This window comes from Brachyhypopomus gauderio, unplaced genomic scaffold (genome assembly GCF_052324685.1).
Source record: "Brachyhypopomus gauderio isolate BG-103 unplaced genomic scaffold, BGAUD_0.2 sc522, whole genome shotgun sequence".
Lineage (NCBI taxonomy): Eukaryota > Metazoa > Chordata > Actinopteri > Gymnotiformes > Hypopomidae > Brachyhypopomus > Brachyhypopomus gauderio.
Window position 1 is genome coordinate 1 of NW_027507343.1, and position 21,533 is coordinate 21,533.

At 40.2% G+C, this 21,533-nt stretch overlaps 2 protein-coding genes and 3 long non-coding RNA genes across 5 annotated transcripts; 3 read left to right on the plus strand and 2 right to left on the minus strand.

The window, feature by feature from the left end:
• The first annotated feature begins 1,696 nt into the window (after positions 1 to 1,696).
• LOC143506818 (uncharacterized) lies at positions 1,697 to 3,474 on the plus strand. The gene is made up of 4 exons (XM_076996415.1): positions 1,697 to 1,836; positions 2,069 to 2,629; positions 2,774 to 2,837; positions 3,061 to 3,474. Exons 1-3 carry the CDS (start codon positions 1,726 to 1,728, stop codon positions 2,786 to 2,788), a joined length of 687 nt encoding a protein of 228 aa, XP_076852530.1. The 5' UTR covers positions 1,697 to 1,725; the 3' UTR covers positions 2,789 to 2,837; positions 3,061 to 3,474.
• Positions 3,475 to 8,788: 5,314 nt separating this feature from the next.
• On the plus strand, positions 8,789 to 10,883 carry LOC143506817 (uncharacterized). The gene is made up of 2 exons (XM_076996414.1): positions 8,789 to 8,924; positions 9,543 to 10,883. Exons 1-2 carry the CDS (start codon positions 8,803 to 8,805, stop codon positions 10,750 to 10,752), a joined length of 1,332 nt encoding a protein of 443 aa, XP_076852529.1. The 5' UTR covers positions 8,789 to 8,802; the 3' UTR covers positions 10,753 to 10,883.
• A 3,267-nt stretch (positions 10,884 to 14,150) lies between these two features.
• LOC143506814 (uncharacterized) lies at positions 14,151 to 15,506 on the plus strand. The gene is made up of 3 exons (XR_013128494.1): positions 14,151 to 14,195; positions 14,421 to 14,494; positions 14,623 to 15,506. It is a non-coding gene; the product is annotated as an uncharacterized LOC143506814 (long non-coding RNA).
• Positions 15,507 to 17,706: 2,200 nt separating this feature from the next.
• Positions 17,707 to 19,418, minus strand: LOC143506813 (uncharacterized). The gene is made up of 6 exons (XR_013128493.1): positions 19,348 to 19,418; positions 19,132 to 19,249; positions 18,819 to 18,919; positions 18,554 to 18,726; positions 18,276 to 18,449; positions 17,707 to 18,126 (listed from the first exon to the last, which is right to left on the minus strand). It is a non-coding gene; the product is annotated as an uncharacterized LOC143506813 (long non-coding RNA).
• Positions 19,419 to 19,582: 164 nt separating this feature from the next.
• Positions 19,583 to 21,171, minus strand: LOC143506816 (uncharacterized). The gene is made up of 6 exons (XR_013128496.1): positions 21,084 to 21,171; positions 20,660 to 20,892; positions 20,401 to 20,579; positions 20,226 to 20,316; positions 19,800 to 20,139; positions 19,583 to 19,709 (listed from the first exon to the last, which is right to left on the minus strand). It is a non-coding gene; the product is annotated as an uncharacterized LOC143506816 (long non-coding RNA).
• Between the last annotated feature and the right edge of the window lie 362 nt (positions 21,172 to 21,533).

A 21,533-nucleotide genomic window follows, 5' to 3' on the forward strand; every position in this document is an offset into this window, starting at 1 on the left:
GCCTGTATTATTTTCACAGAAAAGGGTAGCATTCTACAACGTGTTTAATGCATAATGTAGCCTACTTAAGATAAAGGGTTGTATAACACGCATGGTTTTATTTAGAAACACACATTAGAAAGCACTACATAGGCCTAGCTCATGAACATATTGCTAATTAATGATTGTGCCGTAGCGCAGTTTCCGAAATTCAATGGTGGCGTGGAATGACGTTATTTGTTGGTCTTTAGGGTGTCGCACATCTTAACAAGGCTGCTACTGGCCCACTACAAAACTTTAAAAATCCTTATGCACAACGTTACTCAGAAATTAATCTATTCGTGAGCCAAAATCAACACATTGGCTTTCAAAATATGATGTACGCCCCCCACCCATCCCGTCTGAGCAGTCCAAATACGATAGACCAGTGATTCTCAACTGGTGGGTCGCGGACACGTTCTGGGTGGGTCGCGGACAGCTTGTAAAAAAATTAATATAGAGGCACCCGTCAGACATGCCAGGGCTTCAGATTGCGACTAAAATCGTCGCAATCACGACCATGAATATTAATTTGCGAGTAATATTTATGGTAACCCTAATTATAAATTATTTCACTCGCCACTGGCGACAGCCGATACAACAGCATTATTTTTTTATGGGTAAGGATTTTTTGTAATTGGAAAAATTTCCATCATTTTCTTTTGAGTTTGTATTTTAAAAGTTAAACGATAGACTCCAGCTCCCGCTCACATGTTCGTCTCTGCCCATCAACAAATGCAGGAATCCGATCACCAGCATGACTCGCAAAACGGAGCTGAAACTTGAGCACTAAGCGTTGAAAATGGCCAAGCGAAAAATATCGCATTTTTTCCACACAGTCTACATCTCTGTCGGACACAAAGAGGACACTTCTTTATAACTGTACATAATTTTAAGTTAATTGGGATCAAAAGTCACTCGTATGCATACTAGGAAACAAGTTTGTTTCAGGTTAGAGTATTCGGAATTTTCTTCAATAACTAAGACAGTATTGGCAAAAGTGCTATAATAAAATTCTTGTTTCTGGCAACCAAGACAAACATCTACAACTTTGTTTACGTCAGGAATAGACGTATTCTAAATGTGCAACTTTCATCACTGCAACGTCTAAGGCACCGTCTACAAATGACCTTAACACAGACGCAAGTGGCGGTCGTGAAGGCCCCAGAGCACTACACACTGTTTTTTGTAATAATTTCAATAGCTTATAAACGGTCCTTCATAAGACCACCAAACAAGTTGTATTGCATAAAGTGCATGGTGTACGGCAACCGACAACGTTTTTTTAAAAAGTGGGTCGCGACTTAATGACCATGAGGATAAAGTGGGTCCCGGGCTGAGACCAGTTGAGAACCCTTGCGATAGTCATCATGAAACTCATTTTTTCTTCATTTTCTCTACTACAGTCTAAGAAAGCTGGGCCAACAGAAGAGCTTCCTGAGGGCTGTGATGTGTCGGCCCCCAGTGTGAAAAACAAGCAGGCAAAGAAAGACCATAGCAGATGGTTTTCAGGTGAGATTTAGCGTGATTACATGTTACCAAAACGTGATGCATTACGAGGTTATTTATTCATAACTATAATTTTCCACAATTTATGTTTTTAGTGACATTTCCTTATGTGCATCATTAGTGTCTGCCTCATAGATGCTTAAAGTAAATGTTTCTTTCACCACAGCTATTTGCTGTACTAGAGTGGAGGAGGCAGTGATGGAGGAGCTCAACACTCCTCCATGTGGGAAAAGTGGTGGAGTCGTATCCACCTCTGGGATTAATCCAGCTGTTCTAACTGAAGAGCTGAGGAATACACTGCCAAGCAATGTGAGTACCAATCTCTGTATCTCTGTCTTCCTATCTGCCTGTGTGTCTGAGTTACCATAGCAACATGAGCCTTTGGCCATGTCTGGTCAGACCTTCACAACATTAGATGTTCTTTACATTAGCATTTTACTTAAAGAAATAATCAGCTTAAGGTTAAAAAAAGGTAATAATTAAAAATCATTAAGCTTTTGGATACTGATGAACTTTTTACACTTTCCTTTAACCTAACTAGATGAAAATGGAGGATTTGATTGAAGTGCTGGAAAAAATCTCGGCATGGGTCAAAGTGGCAGTGAAGGAGGTGGTTGCTCAGGACCTCATCCCTATAGTGAGGAACCTGATGCTGGAAAGGATTGCGGCTCTGGACCGAGTAAAAGCACAAATGAGCTGCAGGGGTACTCGGTCAGTGCTGTCGGATACTGACCTTTCTGAGGAGGCACTCCAGTCGGGCATCGTGAGGAGATTTGTGAAGACTGCTTCAGAAACTTTTCTCCAAGAACGCCTTGGGTTGACATCCTGGACCAAGCCCGACACTGATCACTACGGTTCTAGAAGCGCATCTGTGACGGAGGCTGACGTGGAAGTGAAGCTGTCACTACAGAGATGCTGCTCAGAGCTGTCAGCTCTGATTGCCCTCACTCTGTTCGGTGATGTCGCTGGCATCACCATCTCTTGGACAGAACAGGACCATACAGGCTCCGCTCTGCAGAGTGCAGCACAGACAGTGGACGTGGGGCTGGAGAAGAAATCTTGGTGGTTCAGGTTTCCAAGATTTCTGAAGCTGAGATTCAAGGTATCTGTTTTTAAAATGTATTTATTCCCAGTCACACCATTAGCTTTAGATTCTGCTCTTCTGAATGATTTTCAACCATACATTTATGCTACCGTCAATCATATTTTGAATGATTTTATATCAAATTGTCTGCTCTTTTTAAAGAAACGGACAACCTAAGTGCATGTTCACACGGAGGACCAGGTGGTGGACAGACATATTCCAGATGGTACGCATTTTAGTATTTCTTTGGTGAAGTTTAATTCATGACAGTATTATGTATAAAGAAGTGAGGGGTCCATGGTATAGTAGTCTTCCATGGTTTAGTTGTGTTCTATGGTTTAGTAGTCTTTCCTGCTGCACAACTAATAGGGCATGAACAACAATGACAACAGCATGGAAGACTACACACAGCATCCCTCTCACGCCGTCTGTTTGCTTTGACTTTGCAGGTTTCCAGTCTACCAGTGCTGAAGCACCATCCACCTCTGACAAGACCATCTCTAAGCTCAGGAGAAAGTCGACGCATTCCAGATTGGCAACAGCTTTCTCAAAGATCTGCAGAAAATGAGGGGAAAACACCTACTTGGGTGATATTGCTGGAAGTAGAAAATGTTATTCAATTAAAATGGGGGAAAAAAAAAGAAAACCAGACTGCTTCATTGTGATACCTGCATGACAGAAGGCAACATGCATTGTGTCCTGGTCCACAAACTTCATTACTCCTCTTGTCCTGGAAGTCTGGGTGAAGATCAGGTTGCACAGCTGTCTGTGGTTTCTACTCCAGGAAGAAGCACTGGAGACCTACATGATGGAGAGTAAGAAAGAGACAGAAAAGCAAAATAAAGACTTTGATGGGGTCAGAGACCTGACCCATCACCTGGACTGTGTGTATGTGTATATATAAAAGAGGAATAACTCACTAGAGGTCCTTTGTCCTCAGGGGGGGAGGGCCGTCTTCCAGGGCTTCCCTGGTGCTGGCCGGTAGAGCCCACGGTCATCTGCAGAAGGGGGGGAGGCAGGTCCTACTGAACCTGTAGGAGGAGGACAGGAAAAGTTGTAATGCTGAATGTGATGTATAGCAAACAATAGCATACAGTTATGTTTGTGTATGTTGTACGTGTTTCAATGGCGACGTATGTAGTCCTGCTCCAACGTAGATGATAGAGTCTAACAAAGTTGGGGCCGGGGATACTCATTTAAATGCAGAGCATAGGATCTTTCAAGGGAGAACTTCACGGGGGCAGCGAGTGTGGCCAGACATGCCGCTAAGCTTTTACTGCACAGTTTTTACCAATGTTTTATCCGGTTTAAGGGACTATGTTCATCGTGTGTGCTGCACAAATTAAAAAAACAATGGGTGAGGTCTATCGTTGGAGTCAAGCCTGATGACAAGGCATCTCCACAAAGACCAAACATAGTTCAATGTTTTACTGAAAAGTTGGGGAGATGTGTTAGGGTTACACAAACCTCAAAAGATGAAACATTAAACAGAGTGTTAGGGGCAAAGAGAAGAAGGGGCAGATGCACAACCCCCCACGTGGGTGATCAGTCCATGTGAGTCCCAACAGTCCAACATCTAGTCCTCATGTTATGGGGAAAACCGACTTCATCTGAAAAACACACAAATACATACAAACATTTGTTTTTATGTGGAAAAGTAAAAGGCATGATACATAGTGAGATTAGAACTTTGTATAAGAATCTATTAAAATGCTGTGTAGGTGATTAAAAGCCTGGAGGTGGGCGTGGAGGGGGTCCTCTTGATGTGTCAGGACTGGTGGAGAAAACAGCAGGGTCCGGTGTCTCCAGGGTCTGGGTGTGATTAGACTCATGTGACCTGAAAAGGCCATCTGAACCGATGGAGACACCCTTATACGTCACAGAAACTTCTGATTGCTGAAAAACACAAATAAGAGTAAAAATAAGTGAAGATGCCTTTAGGAATCATTTTCTAAATACCCCATAAGTAAGTCTAAATGTAATCAGGTATGAGGATGCACTAACCTGAAAGATATTCTGCACAGATGACGACGTTGACTGCGTGCACAGGTATATCGTTGCTTCTGTGATGCTGGATTCCCTCCGCTGAATTAACAGAGGACATGCTGATGAGTGTGATTAAGAACGGGACATGCTAGTTTAAAATGCATTTATCCAAGACTCTTACTTATCTTGATGCAGGCCACGGCTTTAGCGTTGGCAAAGTAGTGGAGGGTGAGCTACAAATGCATAGAAAATGTTAGGTTGAAGGACATCAACTGTGGCAAGTCCATTCTCACTGAAACTGAGAACCTGTTCCCATGACTCACCTCTGCATCTATGTTGTAAAATACATTGTTGAGCACCCACCAGTGCTCACTCTCCTGCCCCCTGTAGGCAGATTTGTGCTGGAGCGTCACCTCCACCACCTGCAGTCATGCAGAAAAAAAACTTTACCACTGAAATGGACAAAGCTCTTATAAACTGCTTATACTTATATCTGCCAAAAAGCCAGTAATACACATTAAATTCTGAAGGGAACCTTTGTAGCTGACGAAAACGTCTGTGAGAAGGTGAAGGCATACGCCCTGTGTGCTCTGTGCAACGCTTGCTGAGCATGACGCCTCGACTGTGGAGAAAACCAAAAACTTACTTTGCGAGACAAATATGTGCAAAACCAGCATTTTACAATAATTGTGACCAGAGCCTCGCAAAAATAAATAATGGATGCTAGTAGTTCTGCACACAAACTTCCATAAACAAAATGAATCTGGCTAAGAGAATATCCACGAAGTAAATAGCCAGCTCCCTCTCGGATCGGGGAATGGGGCATTAAAGAAGTCGGTGTAATACACACGTTGGTCCACCCGGCGTGCCGTGTCAGTTACACGTTTTTGTATGCCTGAAACGTGAAATGCACACGCTGACATAAAACGACTGAAAATGGACAAATACCCGTATGATGACGACGGAGACGCCGTGACGCTCTCATTTTTGCTCAGGTATTACATGCTCAATGGTTGTAGGTTAGTATGTTTTGGTAATCTCTATTAAATCGTATTAATCATTTTTTGATTGAAGTGTTTAGGATTTCAGTTAATGTAACACAAATAGTGACATAATTTAGCCGCCCACACTCACTTACAGCGTAGATCTTTATGGGTATCTAGGTATGTAGCTAGCTCTGAAATCCCATAGCTTCCTATCTAGCTAATGAAGACGTATCTGCATTTATGCAAATACACATTAAGTATCTCCCACTAGCTAAATTTTCAGATCTAGCTAGCCAGCTAGTTAGATAAACATTTTTCAGTGTAATTATGATAAAACATTCAACTTTAACAAAATACAACTACATGACAGTTGTAGGTATGAAGTCGACGTTCAAGGGTATAGGATAGTGTAGATAATAATCAAAGAGCCAAACAGATTTCTTTATTTTTACGTCTCTACCCTTGAAGTGTCTCATAATTTTACATAGCCTAGCTACACTGATTGCATGTCCTGTTTATTTCTGATTCATAAATGAGAGTATGCTAGAATTATTTGGACCTACTTGGTCTTTTAGACGATTTTAGAATGAAGGTTTAGCATGATTTACTGCTTTACCAATCAACTGGGTTAAGGTACAGTTGCACAAATTGTCACTATTTGCATGGGTACTAAGAATGAATCTTTCGAAATTGTTTTAAGGGGCATTGACTAATTCTCTGTCTGTGTGTGTGTGTGTGTATTTAGAAATGCCCGGACGTGGAACTACCTTCAAGAAGTGTGTGGCTTGCCACAATTTAATTAATATTGCTTGCAAAGTTTGCACATCATGTACAGCAAAACAACCATCTAAATTAAGACAAAAAAAAAAAAAACTTGACCATAAACGTACGGAATGGGTTCAGGCCCATAAAAGAAATCACACAGCATCACACATAAAAGATGAAGCTTCACTACTGGTATGTGATTGATTTTCATTCTACAGATTTGAAATAATATGGAAAATTATAAATTAGCATTTTAGTGCAAATTATTCACTTTTTGGGGGTGATTGTTTTAGCTTGAGAAATTACAGGCTCTGGGAATACGAGCAGTAATGTTTTTATCAGAGCCTGGAAGGAAGACTGGCTCCTGGGTGTTAGAGACTCTGTCCCCCAGGTGTCAATTTACAGAGACATTGTCTGCCTGTTTAAAAAGAATGCAGTCCCTATTTGACATGGTAGTCCAAGGTAAGAATATTCTGATGTCCTATATCCTGAGTTCTATACTAAAATAATGTGCTGGGGCGTAAGCACAGATAATGCAGATATTGGCCTAACTAGCTTGCCTAACATATCACTTCCATATAAATGTGATTACACTTTTTTCCTTAAATGTAGGATGGATTCATATTGGAGTCCAGGGGCTAGGAGTAGCAGCAACAGCTGTCCAGGGGCCAGCAGCAGTTGTCCAGGGGCCAGCAGCAGTTGTCCAGGGGCCAGCAGCAGTTGTCCAGGGGCCAGCAGCAGCAGTTCAGGGGCCAGCAGCAGTTCAGGGGACAGCAGCAGTTCAGGGCGCAGTAGTAGCAGGTTTGATGCCTCTTATTTTTATTTTTACTTTTTTCTTGTAGTAGAGGTAATTGCAGTCTGTCCACCTTTTAGAAAGAGGATCAAAAATTAACAGGTGTGTTATTTTTAATTCCATACACTCTAACCAATGATTGAGTTTTCACATATCTTATTTTCAACAGTGCGCTGCTCATTTGTGTAAATTACAATGAGTGATTTAATATTGAGTAAGAGTGTGTCTTACTGGGCCCATTCAGCGTTTTGAGGCATCTCAGACTTCTGTACGTTTTGGTGATTTTACCTTTATCATGCTCTGTTTATCCCCTTCTCTGTCTGTCTTGGTATTCCATGTGTCCATGTTTTGGTTTTCCCATGTGTTCTGCCACACCCCTGTCATTTGTAACTCCACCTTCTCATCATTTTCAGTTGTGTCTTGTTTAGTTCCTAAGTTTCTCTTTAGTATCTGGTGTGTGCTTTGTTCAAGTCATGTCTCTTCGATCTTGTTTTTTGTTCCTTATATGATTGCCCTCCTGATATGACCCTTGACTGCTATAACTCAGGGTTCCCGCGGGGTCTTAAAAAGTCTTAAAATGTCTGAAATTCAAAACTTTAAATTTAAGGCCTTAAAAGACTTAAAAAACAGCCAGATTTTCATCCAAGGTCTTAAATTTAATTTAGTCAGGTCTTAAAATTTTACCTTAGTTAATTTTAGAAAAGTGTAGTTTAATCGAAACGTCCGGAAGTCAGTTCTGTGTTGTCTGTGTTTGTGCGGGGCTACAGGTGTTGGTACGTGTTAATTAATTAAACTACAAAACCCATAATAACCGCAGGCAGGAAACGGTCCTTGTCACGAAAAGCCTTCACGCAATTTTGTGCCTCATCCCCGCCGTCTTCGCTATCGTCAGTGCCGGTGTTCTGTCGATTTTTCCTACCCATCGAAAATTCATACCAAGGCTTACTGCGCATGCGCAAGTCGCTTTTACGTCACTATTTTGGTGGCCGCCTACTACACCCATCGATTTTTCCTGCCTGCTAGCGAATTTCAACAGTGCAGTACTATTTAGTCCTTTCAATAGTGCAGTAAGTTAATTTCTTGTTTATAATTCCTTCTTTGTTTGCAATTGCTATGTTTTCAACTGTGCATTAAGTTAACTAGTTGATTAAAATGTTTTAAACAGCGCCGTTTTACTACCTGTTATTACCTATTTATAGGGACTTGGATATTTCCGCATGATAATGATTGAGCCGTGTAATAATACACTAATACGCAAAATAAAACTTTTATTTTAAAGCTCATCCTACTTTTTAAACGCTGATTTGCGCTACATTACAACGTTTCCATAAGGTAAACAAACTAGAGATACGTCTACAATACTACTTTTTAAACACTGATTTGCACTACATTACAACGTTTCCATAAGGTAAACAAACTAAGAGATACGTCTACAAATACTACTTTTTAAACGCTGGTTTGCGCTACATTACGACGTTTCCATAAGGTAAACAAACTAAGAGATACGTCTACAAATACGCGATGCCAACGGACACGGTAGGAACATTCGACAAGGTAGGAAAATTCGACAGACTAGTCTATGGGGTTGTTAAGCTGTGACGCATCATCTTTGCGAAACTTCACGTCCGGGTCCAAACACTCGCTGCATTGAGTCCCTTAATATGCCGCAGTGCTGTGTGCCCTGCTGTTTTAACAGATCCGAGTCTAAAACAACGACCCTTTTGTCTTTCTACCGCTTTCCTTGCAATGAGAAAGAGAGAAGAAAATGGGTGCAGTTGATAAGGTAAGTTCTATTTCTAAAAAAAATCTTGACAGTGCCTCCGTGGGCGCTAATGCTAGCTAGCTAACCCCACAGAGAAAAAAAAGCCAACTTGCCCCTTTTTGGATTGCTTGATATTCTAGCTATGGGTTTAATACAATGTTTCTTGCCACATACAGATATTTTAGTTCTTGTTTTGTTTTATTTGTTGTCCAGCTAAAGTAAAACTAAAGTAAAGATAGCTCTGGTTAACTTAGCTAGTGGCGCTAACACTAGCTAGATTAGCTAGCTCGTAAAAGGCAACACCAGGATATCTTTTCGGATATCCTTGATATATTGTATGGATACACACACAACAGTTAGCTGATCAGGAGTGTCCGTAAAAATACCAAGCAAAAATACAGCTGATGCTACTGTTGCATCCTATATTTACCTTTTTCAGTATGCATATACATTACTGCTTAGCCCGTTTCCATTAGTTTATTACTGCCGTACACTTACCATACATAATTCTCACATTTTATTGCAATATATATATATACACACACAATTTTATAAGGTCCTTATTTCTTTAGCACTTTGTTAGAGGAACCCAAGTAAGCTGTGACTAATGATTAATGATAATTTTTTCTTCTTTTACAGACGTGAAAACTTCACCCCAAACTGCAACTCCAGGGTGTGTAGTTGGCACTTTCCCAATGGCAAAGCTGCTGGACCTTCGCGATTCGCTTGGAACCAGGGAAAGGCTTTTCATTTTCCTGACCACCCCAGCAATCCCCCTAAGCAGAAGAAGCAGATTGTCCCTTCCAGTGATGATGCAACAGACACAGGACACACAGCTGACATGGCAACCCCACAAACCCCTACTACATCCCAACCAAGTCTTGTCATGCTTGAGGTTGAGAATGACATGCTTAGAGAAGAGAACAAAAAATTGAAAGAACAGTTGGAGAAACAAAAGCAAACCTTTTCTTTCAGTCAGATTTCCTCCCATCCTAACAAAGTCCAATACTACACTGGATTACCTGATGCTGCCACAGTATTTTTTTTGGAAGCACTTCTTTCTAGATTTGAGCTACAGTATCATTCTGATTGGACTGTCCAAATTATGCCCCTTATTGATCAGTTACTCCTTACTTTGATGAAGCTTAAATTGAATTGTGGCCATGTAGACCTTGCAACAAGGTTTAATTGTAGCACAGCAACTGTAACTAACATCTTTACCACCATCATCTGTGCTCTGTATGATATTTTGTATGTCGGTCTACTTGAAAACATCCCCTCCACGGCCAAGAATCAGACTTCGCTGCCAGACTGCTTCCGACCTTTTCCTAACTGTAGAATAGTCCTTGACTGCACAGAGGTTGCTGTCTCCAACACAGAGAGGCTTGACACACAGTGTCATTTGTACAGCCACTACAAAGGACGGACCACGCTAAAGGCTCTAATTGGTGTGGCTCCCAATGGTGTGATTACTTTTGCCAGTAACCTGTACGGTGGGAGCGCCTCAGACAAGTCAATAACAGCTGACAGTGGACTTCTCCAACATCTACAAGCAGGTGATCTGGTTATTGCAGACAAGGGCTTCACAATTCGGGACATTTTGCCAGAGGGAGTTCTTCTTAACACCCCGTCTTTCTTGCTCAACGGACAGTTTACACAGGAGGAAGTAAACAATAACAGACTTATCTCCTGTGCAAGGATACATGTGGAGCGGTCTATTCAGAGGCTGAAACTGTTTTGCATTTTGGACCACATCCCTTACCAGTACAGGAAAAATGTTAACAAGATACTGAAAGTATGTGTGTGTCTTACAAATTTGCAAACCCCAATTCTCCGTGAAATTCAATGAAATATCTGATGTATGTAAATCAGTTAGCAGGACAGTGGCAAATTAAAACATGTTTACAATTATTGTGACTGAAGAATGATTTACACAACTTTGCAGAAAACCTTTATTAAAAAAGTAAAACCAGATTAAAATGTTTGTCTTTTTTACATTCAGGTAAATGTACATTCAGATGTAGGTTGCCTTGGATCTGATGCCAATAGTGGTGAGTTTGTTTTAGTTTGAGGGAACTTGTCTCTTCATCCAGCTCTAGAAAAAAGTCTCTCTTACTCTCTGCTGCCTGCTGGACAGTCTTAGTTCTGGCGGACCATGGGCATTTCACCTCAATGATGCAGTCATCAGACACTGTCCCATCTGGAGATCCACCAAGTAGACCACTGTCAGACAGGAACAATCCCCTCTCCTGGATCACCACACCAGCGTCCGCTGTGTACTGCTGCTTTGCCCGCGACTCATGTAGGATTCCCCAATCACATGCCTTTAATAAAAACACAGTCACTTACTCTTAGATACACATAACTTAAGTTGAAATATTCATGAAGACCCACAACTTACTTTAGATCCTTCTTTGAGGTTGTACTGGCCAAGCAGTGTTTTGAATAAGGAAGGGGGGTAAGATTTCCAGGTTTGGAAACCGCAACTTAAAACTGCATAGCGTTAAGCTAATAAACCATGCAACATTGACATCAATTGCAAATTATTTACTAACCTCGTGATGTGGATGGGGCCATCTCAGATACTCTCTTGGCTGCAATTTCGTCCGTTTTCGGTGTCTTCGCCCTTTTCCACACGCATTCTACATCGGTGCGGGACACGTTTTTCTCCACCCAAATCAACAAGGCTGCCATATGATGGCACTTGTCTTTACCGATTGGGCAAACGCAGCTGCTGTACCTCACTGCCTGACCCTCAACGTGTACCTGTATTAAACGTTATTTGACCCATACTCACTTCAGTCACCACACCTCAACCTCAATTCACCTCAACTCACCTCAACCTCGTAAATCGTCTTTTTCATGGACGCCTGGACTCTACCCCTAAATATACCACCTGGGAGAACAGATACACTTAGTACTCTATTGGAGTTGAAAGAGTTTAGACCTTTTTTAACCCTCAATGGTGCCTCACTAAAGAACGAAGTTATCGTAAACAGGTTTACAGGCTCCGCCATCCTTGTTTGTTTGGACCCGGAAGCGGCTGAAACGTCACGCGTGTCGTCACACTTAACAAGCGGATAAATACTCGCTGCCAGCTGATACGGTAGGAAAATTCGACAAAGTAGGAAAATCCGACAGAACACCGGGTCCCGCCGGACTCCACCGCAGTATCACTAGTGCTTCGGCTAATGATATTCGGGCTACATTAGGATAGAGTGACGGCAATGTTCCCTGGTTCGAATATCGCGAAAAAGTTTTCGTGTGGACTAAACAAATCGCATATATAGCTAGATTTGGCTTGGCAGACTTCATCAAGAGAGAGTTGATACGCTCTTACCGGGCCGTATGTGTTAATGTTCGATGAAAGCTTTAATTCAACCACAAAATCCAAACGGCTGGATCTTCATGTTCGGTTCTGGAGCAATGGATATGTGCAATCGAGGTACATGGGCTCTCATTTCATGGGCCATGAAACAGCGCAGGATCTACCAAAACTTATCAAAGTAAGTGATCCTTACTTATGCTCCACTTATGTCTTCTTTTCAATGTGTTAACCATTTTATACAATTAGGCTACAATACAAAAACATCTCAGAACCATGTACTGTCCATGGCATTGAGTTAGAGAAATGTTTCAATGCATGCTAAATCCCAGCTAGAGGAAATAAAAATATATTTACTGTGTTAAATCATGTAAAATAAAAAAAAACAACAACTATGCCCTGTAGATGGGTTATGTCATGTTTTGAAACATGTTCCACTGTCCCATGCTCTGTTTCATGGATTGCACATGGTTTTATTTACATTGGACTGATGTATTGCCTTTTAGTGGGCATATATACATAGGGTAAAAACAGGTAGTGTGTCCCAACGTTTTCAATGTTAACATTCAAATTCATATTCAGCATGGCTAGACAAAGTAAGTTGGTTTCATCGGGATAATAAATAGAAAAGAAGGTAGGAGGTTAAAAAAGTTTTGTGTGTTAAGATACAGATGGCCTGGGGAAAGAAAATTCTGAGCCTTTATTTAATTAGTTAATTTTATAATTTCATTTATTTCAGTAATTTAACCAAAATGTAACATTTTAATAAATTTTATCAGCTGCAGGGTGTGAGGATTTTGGTCAAACCATGCCTTAGACATACTTGAAGATAGGCTGAGTCTACATGTTGTTAAATGTATAATGTGTGTATGATTATTTAATTAAACAAGGAGGTGGAGGCAGAAAACATGCAAGAGGACACAACTGGCACACACAGACTCATATGTGACTGTCACAATGCATGGAGGTGTCACAGGTTCCCCTCACCAAGGAACTCTTAGCATCTGTGGGTGCAGCCCGGTCAAAATACTGACTCTTTCTGGATCAGGAATGAATCAGGAAAGAAAAGGAATCCCAGAGCCAGAAAAGAGAGCTGACTGAGCAGTCTTTAGAGGACCTTAAGAAAAGGAAGAAAAGCTTGGAAGACGTATCCACTTGTCTTGCTAGAGAGGCAAATTCTCTTGCAGAAGAAGTTGAGGGCAAGACTGGATCCAAGATGGCTCAGCTCCTTTCCAAGTCAAATGCTGAGATTGGTACTGAAAAGGAAGAACTCAGAGATATGTAGGGTGAGGTTGTATGTAGATATGCTAGTGTTGTGTTGGTAAGGTTGCTTGGGTTGAGAATGTTACTATTTTGATTATCTGTTTTAATACTGAATTAATGTAATCCTGTAACTAAATTAATCAAAATAAAATGTTAAGAGTTTCTGGGATCATTGGATTGTTTGTGGTAATATGTTGTGTTGGTCTTAAATTTCACTGAGAATGGTCTTAAAAGGTCTTACAAAAGTCTTAAATTTAACTCACTGAAACCTGCAAGAACCCTGTAACTGTTTTGGATCTGCTCACTGTATATCTTGCTCTATTTAGCGAATGCGTCTACCTACTTATTGCTCAGTGCCCCTGGTGTTACACCATGATGACTGTTGATGAGTAGACACACCTAATCTTTGGACACATTGTTTTTGGAATGTGATGCCACAATCATCCAGTGTCTGTCTCTCCATGTCAGACCATGTAGAAGTGACTTTCAGTCTATGGCGGATAAAAACAAATCCTAGTTATTGTTTCTAATGACCTAGCTGTGTTTCTAAACATGTATGCCAATTAAATACTGCCTTGATAATATACTGATATTTCTTTTGTACTCCAGTGTATACTTTTATTTAAATTGTTTTTTTTTTTTGTTTGTTTCTGCCCCAGGTAAAGCCAAGAACAGTGGTCAATCACAGACACTCAAAAGGAAAGGTATGTTTGAAGAACTTCAGTATGGCAAGTATAGTCATACAGTAGTTGTATCTGGAGCCTGTGCCTCTGATTTAAAGGGAGCCTTTTTTTTAAGGTTTTCTAAACAAGTTTCTAACATTGATTTTATTGTCCTTTTATCTTTTGATTTTGTTTGGTTACATCTATCATCTTGTACTACAAGGCTTTATTTTGAAAAAATGTGATTTTATTCACTTATTTTCGTAGAATGTCCCCACACATTGACAGAAAGTCAGGAATTTTACCCTGTGAAGAGAATAGTCAGATGCAGAGTTGTTCAGGTTAATCCTACACCCATCACTACAATCATGCCATTTTACAAGCAAATAGTCATGTGTATATTGACTAAAAATGCATATTGTTATTAAAATTAATGAGTTAGAAAACTGAAGAGTTTGAATTGTTTCAGGGCAAGAAAATGAAGCAAGTGGAGTGGGAACCCTGCCTGCTCTGGTATGTATGAATTTATGCAACTATGCAAACTTTTATACAACCACTGGACTGCAAGTCATGGTACTGGTACTAAACTTTCATTTTTAGAAAAATCCCAACATTTGTGTAAACAACTTGGTAGCTGAACATTTGATCAGTTCTAAATATTCACTAGCATATTGCAGTACTAGATCTTTTCATCTAACGTTGTGTGGTATTTTTATAAGTCTGTCAGTGATGCCAATATCCAGGACTTTTTATTTACAATTTCTTCAATTACCCATGTGTAGCACATCAAAACATTGCACACGCTGTAGTAAGACTTGCTGGAAATTTAAAGTGGGAACGCAGTTTTTATATAAAAAAAAATAATTAATGGTTTGAACTTTTTAAATATCAAGGACAACAGACTCTAGTTTATACTGATATCTCCCTTGTACCTTGTTTTGTTTTTGCAAAATTGTGTACTTTGTTCTACATTGTAGTGAACTATGCATTGCATGAATTTAAGAGATGTTGGGCTTGGTGCTTTTGTTTAGCTATTTTTTTCTAAATGCATTTAAATGCTATTTTTGCTTTGTCCCTGACTCCTCCCCTTGGGCGTGTGCATGCGTGGTTGGCGTCCGTTTTGTCACCTGTGACTCATCTCGTCAACATTATGTGCAGTTGGGTCTTGTATGTGTCAATGTAATTATCATCACTCTTTGTCCGAGTTGATCCGAGTATTACCTCGTCTCGGCATCTTGCCTTCCCTCGTGTTACAAAAATACACTTAAATGTTGTATATGCAATGGTTTTAATGTCATGAAAGTTTACACCACAAATGTCTGTAAAGTTCCGAGCTTTGGGCCTGGGTGCATCCTAAAATACCCACACTATGGTGGGGTGGGGGGGGGTGGGGGGTTGATTGGGAACCACTGGTGTAAAAAATAAATGGGTTAGGAACAAACTCGCGTACTGGTAGGGAACAACAAACAGCCAAAAATTCTTGCTCAATCATTCAACAAGGTATATAAGCGTTATAACATAACGCGGAAGTGCCAAGTTAAAGACCATTACGCAATCGGAAACAGCCACATCCAGAAATAAAGCCTTTAATACAATAAAATACGGACTGTGTTTACAAGATAGGACCGGGTTTAGCATATTTAGTTGCTAACAATGATGGCATTTATTTATGTATTCCCAGTCTTTATAGTCTAGTTACATCGGTTCTCCACAGATTGGGGAAAAAACGGAAATGGCATTCCAGGAATGACCATATGGATTCAGTGTGAGCCTGCATGGCCCTGTAGCCCTCAGACTGCATTGTCTTATCGCGATACATAGCGAATGCGTAGCGAAATGCTGTTGTTTTTATTTATTTGTTGTCTTATACCAGATATACTACTGCTGCTGCTATTTTGTTTATACGTTCGTGCTATCTGTGTGCAGTATGGCAAGGGAAACGACTCCTTGACGCTGATCGTAACCCTAACCCTAACATATCTTCATGAACTACAAACAGCGCCATATTGTTCCAAATTCCTTCACACTATGCATATGGCTATATGGGTTTATTATTATTATTATTATTATTATTAAAGTGTATTGTAGCAATATGTGAGATATACCTGAATAAAACTTGGAATTTTTTAAATAAATGTTTCTTCTCCCTGTAAGATTAAAAGTCAAATTTATGTATATAGTGCTTTTTACAACACATGTCACAAAGCAGCTTTACAATCGCATGGGTCTAGAGCCCTAATGAGCAACCCTACCTTGAGCCTCAGGTAGGAGGTGCCTGTCCACTGGCTGTAATGGTACATCAGCCCACGACGTTGGTGTCACAGATGTTATTACAAAGAGCAGACCAGTTACCCCTATTAGATCTCACATTGATCTGTAAATTAATTCTTAAATTTGAAGTATATATTTCTAGTGGGTGATGCTGGTCCCCTGGGGGTATGCAAACTGCAAAGCTGTCTGTCAGTGACATCAAATGGGCTGTGCTACATTACTGTATAATTTTCATTTTAAATTGAACTTGCTGCTCATGCATGATGGTTGAAATGAGAATTGTAATCATAAAGAAAATACACATGTAAACATATTATACCTGTCACGGTGAGGGGGCCGGGTCGCCACCAGAGGGCGCGCATCCCGGCCAGCAGCCGATCCCAGCACACACCCCCGCAATCACCATCATACTGAGCACCTGTTTCTTGTTTACTTTGCTCTTCTTAAGCCCGCAGGTCGTCTGGTCCAGTGCTGCACATTGCCGCTACATGAGCGTCTCTGGTCTCTGCGTGTCCGTCACTGCGTTCCCTACCTGCGTGCGCGCTACGAGCTTTACCTTGCATCACTTGCAGTGCGTGCTTTAGGAGCCTTTCTAGTGTGCGCTACGAGCTTTACCTTGCATCACTTATAGTGTGTGCGCTCAGAGCTTTACTGGTGTACGCTACGAGCTTTACCTTGCATCACTTGCAGTGTGTGCGCTAAGAGCTTTACTGGTTTGGTTGCCATGGACAATAAACATCCTTCTGTTCAACCCCCGTCTCCGGCTGCCTCTGTCCCGACGCCTCCGGCGTCACAATACCTATGAGTTAATTAACCTAATTCCAAAGACAGACATCTGATTTTTTAAAGTCTCCAATCATAAAAGTAGTGAATTGTATACATGTTGCTAGGTAGTTGGACTGCCACTAGAGCCCTTTGACCTGGTTTTAATAGGAATCTTATTTATAAGGAGTATAAAAGTACTAGATTGTTGGAGAGATGACTATGGGAATCAGGGCTTTATACTGTGCAAATTCTTGAAATTCTCAATTCTGACAGTCTTCAGTTTGCACAATTACATTTAAATGTACAATTTCTATGTATGGTGCATTAACATAATGTGTTCAACTACATTAAATAGTTGAACTGCCACCAATTTCATTTATTTCCACTTAATAGTTTATATATTTGTAAATTACTCATGATCATAAGTCATCAGGCAGTGAAACAAATTGATTCACATTTCTTTATTATACTAGCGCGCAAAGGACACTACACAATCTGTACAGAAATGTCTGCATATTATTGTCCAATAAATCATACATCAGACAAGTGAAGAGTAAAGGCTGGGTGAAAACAGATATGAAAGCAGTCAAAAACCAGAACAACAAAAACGCAAAAAGAGTACACTACAAATCAAGTTTGGACACACCTAAGGACTCTGTCCTTAAGGTGGGGCTTGTTAAAGACTGAAGTCTTTTGAACAGTCTATGAAAATAACCTTACTAAACATCCTCCCAATCACTATCATCAGAACTCTCATGCTGAAGTATTTTGTGCTCCTCTGGTGTATCCTCAGTTCCATCTCCAGGGAGTAGGATAGCATTTGGTCCTAATGCCATCCTATAATTTGATAAAACGACGTTAATTTTGTGTTCCATATTTGCAAGTGTCTCTCGAAGAAGGCACTGCAGCCCACGTTGTCCGTCCTCTGTAAAAGTACCTACAAAGGTAAAAGAATGTTATTAAAAATGTCATGTCCAGCATCTTACTAGATTAAACTCCACCATACAGAGAAAAGCAGGAAGGGGTTATAATCCTTATACTCATGATGCATGAAACGACCAGGTGTAAACTGGAATAGCTACTTACAATGTTTCCCAGTGGATAATTCTGCTATTAGTGTGCCAATACTCCCTGCCTGGCCTCTGAGATAGGAGTAGTGCTGTCTCATCTCATGCATTAGGATGACCCTTTCCTCTTGAAGCCTCATTTTGAACATGTAGGCATCAAAGATCTTCTTTTTGGTGAAGACACTAGTGGTTTCTAAAGACATAGGAATTACCATCACTCATGATGAGAAGATAAATACATACGTTAAGGTAGGATATAACAAAGATTGCTGCAGAAACACAAAGACTGTCCCATACCACTTCTACAGATCTCCCACGGCCATATTAAACTGTCTGCCCCACCATCTCCTTCTGCGTATTTATGCGGCCCTCCTCTGGTACTTGTTCATTGTAGCACTTTATTGATTCAAAGAGTTTTCTCTTTTCCTCTCTCAATTTCTTTCGCCGCAAATGATGAATCTTGTTGCTGTCTAGAGTTAGCATGGACAAGTTCCAATGTATAAACATTTCAAATAACTGATAAACAATATCAATTGGTAAAAGAAAGGTAGATAAAACATACCAGTGTTATTATACAGACTTGCTTTTTTCTGATGCACACCAAGAAACGTTCAATTGAGTGTTGAAGGGCATGTTGGCTACTACAACTGGTATGTATGGAATCTAAAACAAAAAATTAAAGCCAATGCATAAATTTGAAAAGTACATAGTCATACTGATTGTGGTACTACTTAATTTACATAATAAATAAAGTATAATATTAAAAAAGATTCCAGACTTGTGCTGCATCCACAATTACCACTACAATACTAATTCAGATGTCAGAAATAGGACTAACCACCAGCTTTAGCATAAAAGATCATGTAATATCCTACCATCTGTAGCCCATAGTCTGACATCACGGACCCACTCCAGAACCCTGTTCTCAGGGCATCCAAGCTCGCTGCACAAGTCCTCTAGCTTCTTGTTTGCCATCTCTGTCCTGCGAACAGTCTGAAAAATGGTTGGTGGTGGGAAGCAACAATGAGACAAATTGACTAAATGTTTCCTCTGAGGTAAAACAGCAACACTACATTAGTATGGTCAGTTACTTTGATGTATCTGCTGGATAATGAAAGATGAAGCTAATCTGCTTCCGCAGGTTCCATCCAATGGCGTGAACAGTCGGCATATCATTCCCAGCTTTAGACAGAACGTTGAAGACAGTAACACAGACTCACAAATTAGAATCCTTCATTAGAAATGATCTCCATACTAGATTAAGACCATGGCAAATATGTGATGACAACCAAATAGAGCCAAAAAAAGGATCTGTTTATGAAAGCACATACACACCAGACTTTGTCATGTACTTTGTTGTCAGGGCACAACGCGAGAGGTAACTGTTCATCATCTCTACCTCCTCCCCTGCAGTAGTGCCAGCGCCATCCAAAGGTCTGCCACTCCAAACAATCTAACAACATTGTGAGTAAGTCATTTTCCCATAAAAAATGGTTACGGTAATTATTATTAATGGTTATGTTTATTAAACATAACACTGTACCTCACACTTTGTTGAATGGGCCTTTGCATGCATCACAGACAGAAATGGGCTCATTTGCAGTAAAGATCCCAGTTCTGGCATAGATATTGCCACTTTCTCAAGGTAAGGCCAATACCTGCAAGCAATGTCAGTGCAATAGAAATGTGCATTTGTGGCTGCATGCAGCTCCTTCTGTAGGAACAAGGGATATGCAAAAATCTCTCCCCTGAACATATTGAGAGCTTTGAGTAGTATTCCAAGTCTGCAGACAAAGACCCTCTTCATCAAGTTTGTGAGAACTTCGTGCAGTCTCACGTGCGGCTGACCACTGGCTTCTACCACATGTTCCTTTGCCTTGAGTCTGTTTAAAATAAATTTAGTTAGTTACAAATATAAATATATACACATTTGAATAACAAGGGCAGAGAGAATTCAAATTGTACTAACATTTTTCACTTTACCCCTGACCTCTTCAACAAATGTGTACACATCAGTATCTTTTGCAATAAAGGTGCCAGGAAAGTATGATTCCTCTGACCTTTAACATAAAACAAAAAAGCCATGGAATTATACCTAGTTACATACATTTTACATACATTTACTATGAATAAAGCAGCTTTACCCTGCTGACTGTCGAAACCTATAGAGTTTTCTGTTGCCATCTGCACAAACGGCAGTCATGTTCGGGGTACAAGCAGAGCATGTGAAGTGGTCCACAAAAGCCATTTTGTCACACTGAAACTTGCAGAATGAGTACTCCATGAAGCTTCTCTGAAACATGTCTCCATGTATCTTCCCAAACTGCAAGGTTACAATTTGTTAAGTTAAAATGAAAAGTCCTAAAGAACACCTAAAGATATATTACTCCACACTGGACTTACCCTTCCAAACTGCTGAGTCCTCCCATCCAACATCTGCAAAAAACTTTGCCTTGATAGACTAGGTGCAGCAGTTTTCATTTCCAAAAACGTATGGAAAACATCTATTGTAAACAAGGTCTCAGCATTTACAGATGCAGGCCAATAACCCCTTTTTATGAGGTCGCTCCTATCTGGTGTCCATTGTGTCTGGCATAATCTACACACTGTAACTGGTAACCACAGATCATATCGACCTAAAACAAACAAAAAAAATAAAACAGAAGGCTCAGGCTATTTTAGTCAACAAAGTAAAACAGTTTTGTATAATCAAGAATATATACTTATTTTATCTGAATCTCTCATATGGTGCATGTAACATTTTTAAGATCAAGTCCATTCATTTCTAAATCTGGCTCAATTAATTTAATTACAAAAGCCTACATACCATTTATGCAAACCAAAATGACTCAGTTAGATTTTCTGGGCCACAGGAGCACAGTGGGAGAGGTCTTACAGTAGGCAACAGGCATGCTGAAAATAGAAGCTCAAATAATGAATAACCAAGTAATTTAATACTTAACATAAACAAACCTACACAAAAATTAATTATTTAAATCACTTATACAAAATCATGAATTCTCTACCTTGATTACATTGTATATATTTCCCATTTTCTTTCATGAAGCTCACAGTTGGGGCAATACGCCTGAAAAATCCCTCAATGAATGATTCCCTATTATGGAGCGTCAGTTTTTTGTGTCTGTGTATGCAGGGCCGGCCCTTCCATTAGGCGACATAGGCAAATGCTAGGGGCGCCGTCTGTCCAGGGGGGCGCTCGCGTGCATGCGGTTTTTTTTTTTTTTTAACAAATGAACAATTAATAAATGTGAAAACA